This window comes from Megascapheus bottae, chromosome 2 (assembly GCF_031878675.1).
Source record: "Megascapheus bottae isolate mThoBot1 chromosome 2, mThoBot2.hap1, whole genome shotgun sequence".
Lineage (NCBI taxonomy): Eukaryota > Metazoa > Chordata > Mammalia > Rodentia > Geomyidae > Megascapheus > Megascapheus bottae.
Window position 1 is genome coordinate 27,408,017 of NC_143510.1, and position 13,390 is coordinate 27,421,406.

Below are 13,390 nucleotides of genomic sequence, written 5' to 3' on the forward strand. Positions count from 1 at the left end.
ATGCACCTTCTATCTAGTGAATATAAATGTAACCCTTCTGTTAATTATAATAAAAAAGAATTAGAATTAATTGTATAAAAAAATCTGCTCCTGGGACTGGGAGTTTAGCCTAGTGGCAGAGTGCTTGCCTAGCATGTACAAAGGCCCAGGATAGATTCCTCAGTACCACATACATAGAAAAAGTTGGAAGTGGTGCTATGACTCAAACGGTAGAGAAAGCCCAAGGACAGTGCTCAGGCCCTGAGTTCAAGCCCCAGGACTGGCAAAAAAAAAAAAAAAAAAAACAAGCAAACAAAAAACAAAACAACAACAAAAAAATCTGGTCCTAGCAGCATACTGATGACTCACACCTGTAACTGTAGCTCCTTAAGAGGCTGATATCTGGGGCTCACAGATTAAGGCCAGTCTAGGCAGGAAAGTCCTTGAGACTCTTTTATTGTAAAGATGGTGTACAGAAGGCTTACACTTACATCTGTAAGGTAATGAGTACATTTCTTCTTGAACAGTGTTACCCCCTCCCTCATTTTCTCCCACTTTCCCCCTTCCTTGAGACTCATCTCCAGTTAACCACCAAAAAAACCCCAAAGTGGAGCTGTGGCTCAAGTGGTAAGGTGCTAGCATTGAGCATGAAAGCTCTAAGACAGCAACTAGGTCTTGACTTCAAGCCTTAGGAACACACACACACACACACACACACACACACACACACACACACAATCAGGCCTCTTTGTCTACTTGATTTCATATCACAAATGTTTCTCCATGTTCTTCAATATTCCTTGAAAACCTTTTTTGATGATCACTATGATCAAGCAGATGGGAGACAAAAATATTTCAAGTAATTTTTGTTGTTTTTGTATTAGTGCTGAGGCTTGAACTCTAGGCTTGGGCACTGTCCCTCAACTCTTTTGCTCAAGGGTAGTACCACTTGAGCCACAACTCTACTTTCTGCTTTTTGGTGTTTAATTTGGAGATAAGAGTCACATGGTACAATAAAAAAATATCAAAAAAAAAAAAAAAAGAGTCACATGGACTTACCTGCCAGAGCTGGGTTTGAACTATAACCCTCAGCTCTTAGCCTTCTGAGTAGCTAGGATTACAGGCGTAAGCCATTGTCGCCTGGCTTATTATATCTTCAGTGTTGTGAATAGGTAATGCAGTTACTGAAAATGTATCAAAAGGATGTAGTTTTAATTGGCCCTCTAACCTCTGTACCTTCTACTTATTTTCAATTTATTTTCCACTTTCAGCTCAGTAGTTATTAGTTATATGTGTGTATGTCTGTTCCTCCCTTGACTTTTTATACATTCAGAGAGTTAAGATCAATAGACTTAAATTATTTGCTGATGCAAGACTTGGCGGCTTGTTTGGTGTAAAGTATATCTCAATGTGCATCTTGAATGGATTAATTACCTTTCATCTTAGACTGCTCATGTGGAAAGTTCAATTTGTTTCAATGGTGATTTCATATTGCAGTGGATATGAGGCCAAATGGCAGGTGTTGCCAAGTCTTACATAACTACCAGAAGCAGGGCCTTCCACCAACCACCATATGTTGTAAGGAATAAAGCCAGAGAAATGAAAGCACATGTTCTCCAGCAGGAGAACTGAGTCCCCAGATGTGCTACTCAAGATCACTCTGTGACATAGGGCTTACGGAAATATTTTTTCCCTTCATGCTTTTTAGGATCAAGTCCTGAGGGATTCCCAGGTGTTAGGAAAGAGCTGGGGGGAACTTGAGCGACCATGCATGCTGCTTCATTTTGCCTCTGTCTCCCCTAGGTACTGGCGGAGGACGTTGGGCATGCAGGTCCGCTATGTGCAACATGGAGATTACCAGTTCTGTTATTCCTTCCGGGGCCGGCCCGGGCACAGGCCATCCATTCTCATGCTCCACGGCTTCTCTGCCCATAAGGACATGTGGCTCAGTGTCGTTAAGGTACAGGTTCAAGTGACTCCTCTCTTAGAAGAAAAGGAGCAATGGAGGGAGGCAAAGGGAGCCCCGAATTACATTTCTCATTTAATTTGGAAATTAACAGTTACGTTATACAGATGCTTTTATCAGGAACCTCAGAAGTCTTTTCTTTGTGCTGGTACTGGATTTAGGACCTAGGCATTGTCCTTGAACTTTTCTGCTCAAGATAGGTGCTCTGCCACTTGCCTCTGAAGTATTTTCTTCTCTGTGCTGAGCCATAATCCTCAGCTCTCAGCTCCTGAGTTGCTAGGATTGCAGGTGTGAGCCTCTGGCGCCTGTCTTGGAAGTCTTCTTCCCTTACAAGTGCCAGTTCAGAACATCCATGATAATCAAAGCTAGACTTTTTTTTTTTTTTGCCAGTCCTGGGCTTGAGCTCAGGGCCTGAGCACTGTCCTTGGACTTTCTCAAGGCTAGAGCTCTACCACTTGAGCCTCAGCACCACTTCCAGCTTTTTTCTATGTATGTGGTACCAAGGAATCGAACCCGGGTCTTCATGCATTCTAGGCAAGCACTTTAACCACTAGGCCAAACTCCCGGCCCAGGCTAGACTTTTCTTTTTGTGAGACAAGGACTTGCTGTGTAGCTCAGACTTGCCTCAAATGTGTGATCCTCCCCACTTGGCCTCCCAAATTCTGAGATTACAGGCATGGACCACCACACCTGCACACCTGATTAAGGCTGGGATTTTATAGAGGCATTTGTCATACTGATGATATAAATCAGTGGTAAAGTGGCTTGCCTCACAAGTCCAGGACTCTGAGTTTAGCCCTCACCATTTTCTTTGTATGTGTGCCTCTTTTGCGGGACTTGAACCTCAGGGCTTAAGCACTATCCCCAAGCTTCTTTGGCTCAAGTCTGATGTTCTACCGCTTGAGTCACAGCTTTTCTTCTGGCTTTTTTGGTAGTTAATTGACAATAAAGAGTCTCAAGGACTTTCTTGGCCAGGCTAGTTTAGAACTGTGATCCTTAGAACTCAGCCTCCCGAGTAGCTAGGATTACAGGCATAAGCCCAGGGGCCTGCCTCCTACCACCATTGTTTTGTTGTTGCTGTTGTTGTTGTGGTTGATTATGGGGCTTGAACTCTGGGCCTGGACACTATTCCTGAGTGCTTTAGCTCAAGGCTAGTGCTCTATTAGTTGAGCCACAGGGCCACTTCTGGTTTTCTAGTGGTTAATTGGAGATCTCACTTTGTTATCTGATATATTGAATTTATTTGTATTTGGTTATCTGAAACTTGATAGGGAAGGGGGGAAACCAATACGGGGAGTGGGTGGTGGGTGGGGGGAGGGTAATGGGTACCAAGACATGTGAAAGGTTATCAATGTATGTGAATTAATGCACCTTCTATCTGGCAAATATCATGTAACCCTTTTATTAATTACAATAAAAAATATATATATAAAAAAAAGAGAAAAAATTGGCTATTCAGCAAAAGGCAACTGAGGCTTCTTAACTTTTCAGATAAAGGTTTAAAAAAAAAAAGTCTCATTGACTTTCATGCCCAGGCTGGCTTTGAACCTTGATCATCAGATCTCAGCCTCCCTAGTAGCAAGGATTATAGGTGTGAGCCACTGGTGCCTGGCCCACCACTGTCTATTTTTTTTTTTTAAGATGCATTTGTTTTTGGCCAGGAGTTTGGCCTAGTGGTAGAGTGCTTGCCTACCATGCATGAAGACCCGGGTTCAATTCCCTGGTACCACATATATAGGGGGAAAAAAAAGCCAGAAGTGGTGCTGAGGCTCAAGTGGTAGAGCTCTAGCCTTGAGAAAGTCCAAGGACAGTGCTCAGGCCCTGAGCTCAAGCCCAGGACTGGCAAAAAAAAAAAAAAAAAAAAAAAAAGATGCATTTGTTTTTATATAACAGGTTTCCTCTTTCTTCTTCCTCCTTTTGCTCCCTCTCTCGCTTCCCCTTTTCTTTTATTTCCTCCACTTTCACCCCTGTTCTCCTTAGCCACTTAGAGAAATAATCTTGATCTGGTAGCTTTCTAGAATACTTTTCCAAATCAATTTCTGCCCTGGCTCATTTGCTATACTTGGTAAAAGTAACCAACTAGTAAGGCTGGGGCTGGCAGAGTCTTAGGAGGAAGGCAGATCCCATGCTCCTCCTCAGGTCCGACCCTACCCGAGTGATCCCAACTCCTACCTCCACAGGAGGATGAGCCTCCTTCCTCCCATGGCTACTTGTGTTCTTTTCTTTTCTTTATTTTTGCCAGTCCTGGGCTTGAGCTCAGGGCCTGAGCACTGTCCTTGGTTTTTCTCAAGACTAGAACTCTGTCACTTGAGCCTCAGCACCACTTCTGGCTTTTTTTCTATGTATGTGGTACTGAGGAATCGAACCCAGGTCTTCGTGCATGCTAGGCAAGCACTCTACCACTAGGCCAAACTACAAAGATAGTCATCCTCACGTGTTCATGAAAGTCCCTCGCTTCTGTCCCCATCTCAGATTAACATCATCTATGTGACTGAATAGTGTTTATAACTAAAGTTTCTAGAAATGATATGGAGCTGTGGCTCAAAATGGTAGAGTGCTGGTCTTGAGCAAAAAAGCTCAGAACAATGCCCAATGCCCAAGCCCTGAGTTTAAGCCCTAAAGCTCTTTCCCCCCGCCACACTATTAAAAAAGCTGGGCACTGATGGCTTATGCCTATAATCCTGGCTATTCAGGAGGCTGAGATCTGAGGATCATGGTTTGAAGCCAGCCCAGATAGGAAAGGCCATAAGGCTTTTCTCCAAAAAAAAAAACCAGAAGTGGAGCTGTGGCTCAAAGTGAAAAAAGCTCAGTGATAGCACCCAGGCCCTAAGTTCCAGTTCCCTAACCAAAAAAAAAATTAAAACCAGGAGATGCCAAGATGCGCCTTCCCAGGCAGGCCTGTCTAGCGAGGTGATGTGGTAAGTGGGAACACCTCTTCAGAAGAGTGAATAGATATGGTTGTCACGCTGTATTCTGAGTTTCTGGGTCTATACGTTTTCAGTTTCTTCCAAAGAATCTGCATTTGATCTGCGTGGACATGCCAGGACACGAGGGCACCACTCGCTCCTCCCTGGATGACCTGTCCATAGATGGGCAAGTCAAAAGAATCCATCAGGTAGGCAGAAGGCGCCATCAGAACTACCCACAAAACTGCCCATTACTGCTTGCCTGAATGAGAGAGCAGGCAAGAGAGTTCCATGCTGACGCAAGAGCAGCTGCCAGTGCAGGCCGTCTGCACGTGATCTTCAACTAATGTCAACTTGGTATTATCCACAGTGAGAGCACAAACTGTTCTGCTCTAAGTGGATGGCTCTTGCTCATGAGGAAATACAAACTGAGCAGTTTCCCAGCCCTTTGAATTCTTCAAGATTATTTCCCCCTCTTGAGGTTTTTGTTTGTGTGTTTACCAACTATGTGATAACAGAAATAGCCCCCTCTGCCTCGTTAGGGAGAAGAAGCTTTGCCTGTCATTGTATTTTAACATGTATCTCTTCCTTTCCCTAACGCAGCTTTTAAGGCCATGGAAGTTTGAGAGCCATTTCACAAATTGATTAGCCCATATTGTTTCCAATGAATATTAGATATTTTCTCCAGAATGTTTATTTAAAGTCTGCCTCTGCTGTGGAATAGTTTAATAAGATCAGGAACTTACCCTTTTGATACCTCAGCAGCTAACCTTAATTCCTTGAATATAATAAATATTCCCTCCTCATTCATCTTCTTTTCTGTAATGGATAGATGGATAGAAGGTTGATCGGATAAATGGGTAGATAAGGGATGGGTGGTAAAGCCTTTAAAATAAAGCAGAAGTTATCAGGCTATGGCCTGCAGAATACAATTGGCCTGCCACCTGTTTGGGTAAATTGAGTTTTAATGGAACAGAGAGCCATACCTGGTCACTTAGATATTGTCTTTGGCTGCTTTGGTGAGACAATAGCAGAGCTGAATGGTTGCAAAACAAGACCATGCATGACCTGTGTCAAGTAAAGAGAAGCCCAAGGAATAGGCCACCACAGGGATGGATAATTGTCTGGCTAGCAGATCACATCGTGTCAGAGCCTCTTGGATCAGTATGCTTCTTCATGGACCATAGCCACATTCAGGCTCTCCACATTGGGCTCTCCTCTGTAATGACTACTTCTGATGTATAACCAGCCTCCTCTTTCTACCCCACGTCCCCTCGCCCCCAGTTTGTAGAATGCCTCAAGCTGAATAAGAAACCCTTCCACCTGATCGGTACATCCATGGGTGGCCACGTAGCTGGGGTGTATGCTGCCTATTACCCATCGGATATTTCTAGCCTGTGCCTCGTGTGTCCTGCTGGTGAGTTACATGGCTGGAACATCGGCCTGTGTGACTTGTGCTTGTGCGTAGAGTGTGACTCTTTGAAGAAACAAGCGTACAGTGTTTGCTATGACTGATTTTTGTAAATTACCTTTCTGGTATGGAAATTTAGATACTTCCTTTCTCATTTATATGATACAGCTAAGACCCAATATGGAACTGAACATTCACATCTCTTGTTTAACAAATTGGCCTTAAAAATATTGCTGCCATCATGAAAGGTAATAGTTTTCAAGCCTGTTAAGGATATTGAAATTAGAGACAAGCTCCCAAAGAGTTCTCTCTTCCCCATACCCTCCCCTGACCCCTACTTCCCAAGCACTGTGTCTGAAATTATTTGATCTTTTAATAGCAAAGTTTGAGAACTGAAGAACAGCCATAGTAGATGGCTATTAAATAGGAGCCCATTTCTGGAAGTCATATCTAACTGGCATTTCCAAGTGTATGGTCAGTTACTCAGAGAACTTTGTACTAGAGTTTCAACATAAAATGTTAAATTGCTTATATGTGAAAAAAATTTTAAGAATTAGTGCAATGCCCTACCTAAGTTTTTATTATTAAACTGCTCTTGAATTTTGAAATAATTTTAAACTTAGAGAAAATTTTCAGAAATGAAGTCCCTTAACTCCCTTTCTCCAATTCCCTCCATTATTAACAAGCTCACCTCACCACAATTAATTTGTTACCATTAAGAAACCAAGATTAGGGGCCAGAAGTTTGGCCTAGTGGTAGAGTGCTTGCCTAGCATGCACAAGACCTGGGTTTGAATCCTCGGTACCATATACATAGAAAAAAAGCCAGAAGTGTGCTGTTGCTCAAGAGGTCGAGCCCTAGCCTTGAGAAAGCCCAAGGACACTGCCAGGCCCTGAGGACTGGCAAATAAACAAACAGACAAACAAAACCAAGATTAGCGGGGTGCTGGTGGCTCAGACCTGTAATCCTGGCCTCTTAGGAGCCTGAGGATCATAATTCAAATCCACCCTAGATAGACAAATCCATGACACTCTCATCTCCAGTAAACAATCAAAAAGCTGGTTGTGGAGGTGTGGGTCAAGTGATAGAGCATTAGTGATGAATAAAGAAGTCAAAGCAAAAGTGTGACAGGCCCAGACTTTGGCCTAGTGGTAGAGTGCTTGCCTAGCATGCACAAAAACCTGGGTTCAATTCCTTGGTACCACATACATAGAAAAGTAGTGCTGTGGCTCAAGTGGTAGAGCTCTAGCCTTGAGGAAAGCCCAAGGACAGTGCTCAGGCCCTAAGTTCAAGCCCCAAGACTGGCAAAAAAAAAAAGTATGAGGCCCTGAATTCAAGCCCCAGTACACACACACACACACACACACACACCCCAAAAGGAAAAGAATGTATTCTTTTGATAAAAGAAACCTGACATATTAGATTTGAGTGGCAATTGGAAATCCCCTGTTTAAAATGAGGGTTAGTACAAAGGAAGATGTATTGTCAAGCTCTTTGGTTTGAATGGTATAGGCTTGCAGTATTCAGCTGATAATGAGTTTGTACAACGGATCAAATCTCTGGAAGATGCACCCACCACACACAAGATTCCCTTGGTCCCGTCCACCCCGGAAGAGATGAGTGAAATGCTCCAGCTCTGCTCCTATGTCCGCTTCAAGGTGCCTCAGCAGGTACAGTGGCTCATAGCCATCCATATAATTGCACTCTCTCGGGGGCTCCAGTGGGCACACCAGCTCCCCTCTTGGATTCTCTCCGGTTCCTGATAACTTTTTGTTCTTGCCTATTTGTTCAGTTAATAGTGGCTACTTGGTACCGGTGACATGTCAGGCACAGTGATGAATAAGACAAAGAAGGTGCCTGAGCAAGTGTACGCCAATACAGGGGATAGACAAATTGTCTAGTGGCCCATTCTTATAATCCCAGCCACTCAGGAGACTGAAATCTGAGAATCACAGTTTGAAGCCAGCATAGGCAGGAAAATCTGTGAGACTCATCTCCAATTAACCCTAAAAAGCTGAAAATAGAGCTATGAAACAGCACTGAGGCCCTGAGTTCAAGCCCTAGGGCACCAGCACACACATGCACATATGTGCACACACATGTGCGCATGCACACACACACACACCATATATGTGCCTTTCAGGAACTTACATCCCTGTAATGGCGCATACCACAGCTATGAGGATTTACAGGAGTGGCCCTTGATAATTCAGAAAATTGCTGGCCTTCCTTTCCCTCCATTATTTTAGAACCGTGAGAGGCCTGAGGAATTTTCCCTTGCTCTCTGACTTTGGGTTTTCTGTTTTCAGATCCTGCAAGGCCTTGTGGATGTCCGAATCCCCCATAACAACTTCTACCGGAAGTGTGAGTAGCTCCTTTGTGTAGCCAGGAGATGGTTACAAGTGAAGCTTATGGCGGGTGGTCTTCTATTTCTTAAGGCTCTGTGACTCTGAATTGTTGCTGGGCCCCTGAGGTGGGGAAGGGGTGGCCTGGGGTTCCCTACCCCTTGACTCCATTGTGATACTCCTAGATGCAACAACATACTTTGGTTTTCGGACAGTGTTTTTGGAAATTGTGAGTGAAAAGTCCAGATACACTCTGCATCAGAACATGGAGAAGATCAAGGTTCCAACACTGGTCATCTGGGGAAAACAAGACCAGGTATGTCCCAGAGCCCTCAGACAAATGGCCTTGAGGAAAAGCGTGTGGCAGTTTATAAAGTGAGCCTCTTTGATCCATTCCTCTTATCAAGAAAGGGGTGGCATCTACCTGTGCCAAGCACCTAGGCACACAGTCCTGGATTGACACCTGAGTTGTCTTTTTCTTCTTGTGGAGTTTCTGAGAAGCAAGCTATAAGCATTCACTTTCAGACCATCAATCGTCCAGTTCCTTCTCCAATATCCCCTTCTCGATTTACCATCCATGATGAGTCTTGCCCCAAACAATCTTTTCCTTCTGTTTTTTGCTTTAGTTACTATTTTTCTCATGGGGTCTCACTTTTGCCTGGAGATGGCTCAGATCTTACCTGTCACCTCCTGCATAGCTCAGATGACCGGTACATGCCACCATGCCCAGTTTATTGACCTAGAGGAAGGTCTAGATTGGCTTTAGATAAAGTTTCTCCTGGTTTCTATGAGCCACACTATGCCTGGCCTCTTCTTTCACTTTGTGTACGTGGAGTGTATATTGGGGGGGGGGTTAAGTGTGTGTGCACATGTTCGCGCTTGTGCTCATGCATATGCCAATACTAAGGTTTGTACCTCAGAGCTTAACTTCTGTCCCTTAGCTTTTTCACTCAAGACTAGTGATCTACCATTTGAGCCACAGCTCCACTTCTGGCTTCTTGGTCGTTAGAGATGATAGTTTCATGGTCTTCCTTGCTTAGGCTAGCTTTGAATCACAATCCTCAGATTGCAGCCTCCTGAATAGCTAGGATTACAGACATAAGCTACCATCACCTAACTTAAAACTGCTTCAGAGATCACCTCCTTCATACAACTCAAAGCAAGAAGAAGCATTGAAAAACAGAGCCTGTATAAGACCTACAACACATGCAGAATAAATGTCTGCTAATGGGTAGGCAAGAGGCTTATACTAGGAAATATTGAATAAAGGGTATTATTGTAATCCATTATATATTTTTTAATTTACTATCTTAACCAATTTTCTGATGCTATAACAAAATGCCTGAGACTGGGTCATTTATAAGGATTGGAAGTTTATCAGGTATGGCGTTTTGGAGGTTGGCATGTCATAGGGAACCCACCAGCATCTGGTGAGATGCTTTCTGCTGGATTATAATATGGGGGAGGGTTTCATGTGATGAGAGAGATGAGGATCTAGGCAGAGTGCATACACAGTGGTGAGAAAGCCAATCCCACAATTACAAAGCTCCTCCCACACAGTGAAATCCATCCATCCATCCATCCATCCATCCAGGTAGAACTCTCTTTAGTCTGTTCATCCCTTGATGAGAGGAATAAAGTTCCTATAAGCTTTAGGGGACACACTGAATCCTCAGCAGACCTTAAGATGAAGGCCACCATGGGAATGGAGGACAGTGGTGACTCCAGCCAGTTTGGCAGAGGGAGCACAGCACAGGAGGAGGAGAGGAGGAAGGTTTCTGTGTTCCCTTCTGCAGGGACTGAAAGCAGCTTTATGTGCCTGAGCCCTAAAGGCAGCTTCCAGGCTGGGTCAGGCAGTCACTTGATCAGGAATCAGATCAGAACAACAGAAGTCTTTATTGTAAAAACCCCAGGTGATTAGAGCGTCCAGGGACTAGCAGGGAAAGGCTGTAGCCCATTGTTTTGTGGAGACTGAGGGGGCCAAGCCCTGTTCTCCTGATGTTCTCTAAGTCAGAAAGTCTGCATCCCAGCCCCCCCTTCTGCCTTCTCAATCCTTCTTAGCCTGTGCCTGTAAGCAGTCGCTCAGCCACTCCAAATAGAGTATGTCTTCTACTCCCGTGGTACTTGTGAGGCTCAAATGCCCTAGTATACAGTGGACTGTCATCTGTGTGAATAATGACTCCTGGATTTGAGCAATGTGCAACCTACACAGAGAAACCTGACAACTCTTCCTGATGGTACTGGTACACATCAATTAAATACCTCTCATGTCCCTTCTCCCTGCTAGCACAGTACCTCACAAACAAGATCTTGCATTTCTTTATTACATTCATATTTATTTTGTAATGCCACTTCGTTTTGTTTTGTTTTGTGCCAGTCCTAGAGCTTGAACTCAGGGCCTGGGCACTGTCCCTGAGCTTCTTTTGTTCAAAGCCAGTGTTCTACCACTTGAGACACAGCTCCACTTGGAGATAAGAGTCTCATAGACTTTCCTGCTTGGGCTGGCTTGGAACCATGATCCTCAGGTCTCAGCCTCCTCAGTAGCTAGGATTACAGGTGTGAGTCACCAGCACCCAGCTTGCATCTGTATTTGGAGTAGAACTACTCACAAGTACAGTGTGTGTCTCTGGATTCTTGGCATGCTGTTTCTCATGCCTCATTTTCCCTGATGTGTTCTGCCTCCTTACCACCATGTTCCTCCCTTCTGTCTGCTTGCTAGCTCAGCCTCCAGCTCTCTGTGGACCCCTCCCCTTTCCATGACCTCCCACCCTTGTGCTCCTCCCCATTTCATGGGGACTCCCGTACTCACAAAGATATCTCTGTCTTCCTGTTTTTCTTGAACTCTCAGCTCCCAGCATCCTTTTCCAATAGGGCCCCTGTTACACTACACTGTATTTCTCTCTTGAACTTGGATTCCCAACAGACCATAACCTCCAATCAGTCAAAGACTATGTCTTTTTCACCTCATTCCTAGCAGCAAGACATTTCCTGGTAACTGATTTGCAGAATCAAACAGGAGGCAAGCTGGTCACTCCCATCAAAGAGCTACTAACCCCAAGGCCAAATCAACTTGGTCTTCAAATCCTCCCCGACCCCTGCCAAACCCCAGTGGAAACTCTGTCCACAGAGTGCACCTGGGCGTCCAAACCTTTATGCACCATCATATTTCCTCTCCCTCCTGGCAGGTGCTTGATGTGTCTGGAGCAGATATGCTGGCCAAGTCAATTGCTGATTGCCAGGTGGAGCTTCTGGAAAACTGTGGGCACTCCGTGGTGATGGAGAGACCTCGGAAGACAGCCAAGCTCATCGTTGACTTTTTAGCTTCTCTCCACAACACAGACAACAACAAGAAGCTGGACTGAGACCCCTCCTGCAGCCTGCCGCCTGCATTCTGCACACAGCACCTGCCCCCAACCCCCAAACCCTGACTCGGCCACCACTCTCAGGAATCCTGCCCCAAATGCAGTTGGAGCGCCAGTGCCAGCGTCCCTGAGGCAGCCAGGTCCCTGTTTCCTGGATCCTTAGTTCCATAGAGCTTCAAGAGCCACCGGAAATCTCCAAGATTTTTTTTCACACAAACTAGAAACCCAAATGGGACAAAAATAAGAAAACCCAGCCATGAAACCTACTGATAAGTCTTCAGTTTCTGTCACTGACAAGCTTGTGTTTAAAGGCCACCTTGACCCTTCATCATCAAGAACATTTTCTTTAAGACATTGTTTCATACACTGAAACTCAAGGTCGTTGGTTTTTGTTTGTTTTTGTGGCTTCAGATATATCCCCTGCATGGTCAGTGGTTTTTACAGGAGCTTTAGTCCTCATTCTCTGAACCTTCTTGTTTAGATCAAATTCAAATTTTGCATAGAGACTTGCATAGAGGTGAATGCAGCAATGAGCTGCAAGATGAGGAAGGAAGTAGAAATTGCCCCCACCTCAAAGGAAGGAAGGAAGGAAGGAAGGAAGGAAGGAAGGAAGGAAGGAAGGACTCTCAGGGTTGCAGGCATGGTCAGGTGGTAGAGAGCCAGCCAATGAGTGAATGTGGCAGATTCCAAGTTTGAGTTCCAGTTTTGGACCAAAAAAAAAAGTAGAAATTGTTCCTACATTTTTCACATGTGGAAACATGTGTAGTAGGAAGAGGCTTTGTCCTGCCATGGCCAGCCTACAGATAGCCCCAAGCAGCAGAAAACACAGATGCATGGTGTTTATTTGGTACCTGTGAGCCAGGTAGATTGTAAAAGACCCCAGAACATTTGTATAATTAGAATACCAGATGTGGCCGGGAGTTTGGCCTAGTGGTAGAGTGCTTGCCTAGCATGAGCCCAGGTTCAATTTCTCGGTATCACATAAATAGAAAAAAGCCAGAAGTAGTGCCAAGGCTCAAGTGGTAGAGTTCTAGCCTTGAGAAAACCCAAGGACAGTGCTCAGGCCTTGAGCCCAAGCCCCGGACTGGCAAAAAAAAAAAAAAAAATACCTGGCAAGATGGGTTTTTCCAAGAATGGTTCCTATTTTTAAAAAGAGGACTAATAAAGCAATAATGTTCTAGACACCTATCTAAGTAATCAGACTCAAAATCTACACACAAGCAACTCATGGGGCCTCTTTTCTATTTTGCTGTGCTCCTCGAAAACTCTTGGATGTAAAATACTAATTTGTTAATGAATTCTGTGAATTCTGTGAACAGTAGTGTGATTGAAAATAAGTCCAAACAGCTGAAAACGATGTGAAATAAATTGAATAAGTCTGTACATGCAACATGCAGGTGGTTTCTCCTTCTGAGCTCCTA

The 13,390-nt window shown here is 44.4% G+C and overlaps 1 protein-coding gene across 3 annotated transcripts in view; it reads left to right on the forward strand.

The window, feature by feature from the left end:
- The window catches only part of Abhd6 (abhydrolase domain containing 6, acylglycerol lipase), a 43,464-nt gene extending 30,850 nt beyond the window's left edge, over positions 1–12,614 (forward strand). For all 3 annotated transcript variants that reach the window (XM_090322932.1, XM_090322922.1, XM_090322941.1), the window contains 7 exons: positions 1,783–1,939; positions 4,947–5,060; positions 6,136–6,268; positions 7,775–7,932; positions 8,572–8,626; positions 8,823–8,923; positions 11,793–12,614. In XM_090322932.1, coding sequence (XP_090179058.1) covers positions 1,783–1,939; positions 4,947–5,060; positions 6,136–6,268; positions 7,775–7,932; positions 8,572–8,626; positions 8,823–8,923; positions 11,793–11,969 — 895 coding nt within the window. In that variant the 3' untranslated portion in view covers positions 11,970–12,614. The remainder of the gene's footprint in view (positions 1–1,782; positions 1,940–4,946; positions 5,061–6,135; positions 6,269–7,774; positions 7,933–8,571; positions 8,627–8,822; positions 8,924–11,792) is intronic.
- The last annotated feature ends 776 nt before the right edge of the window (positions 12,615–13,390 follow it).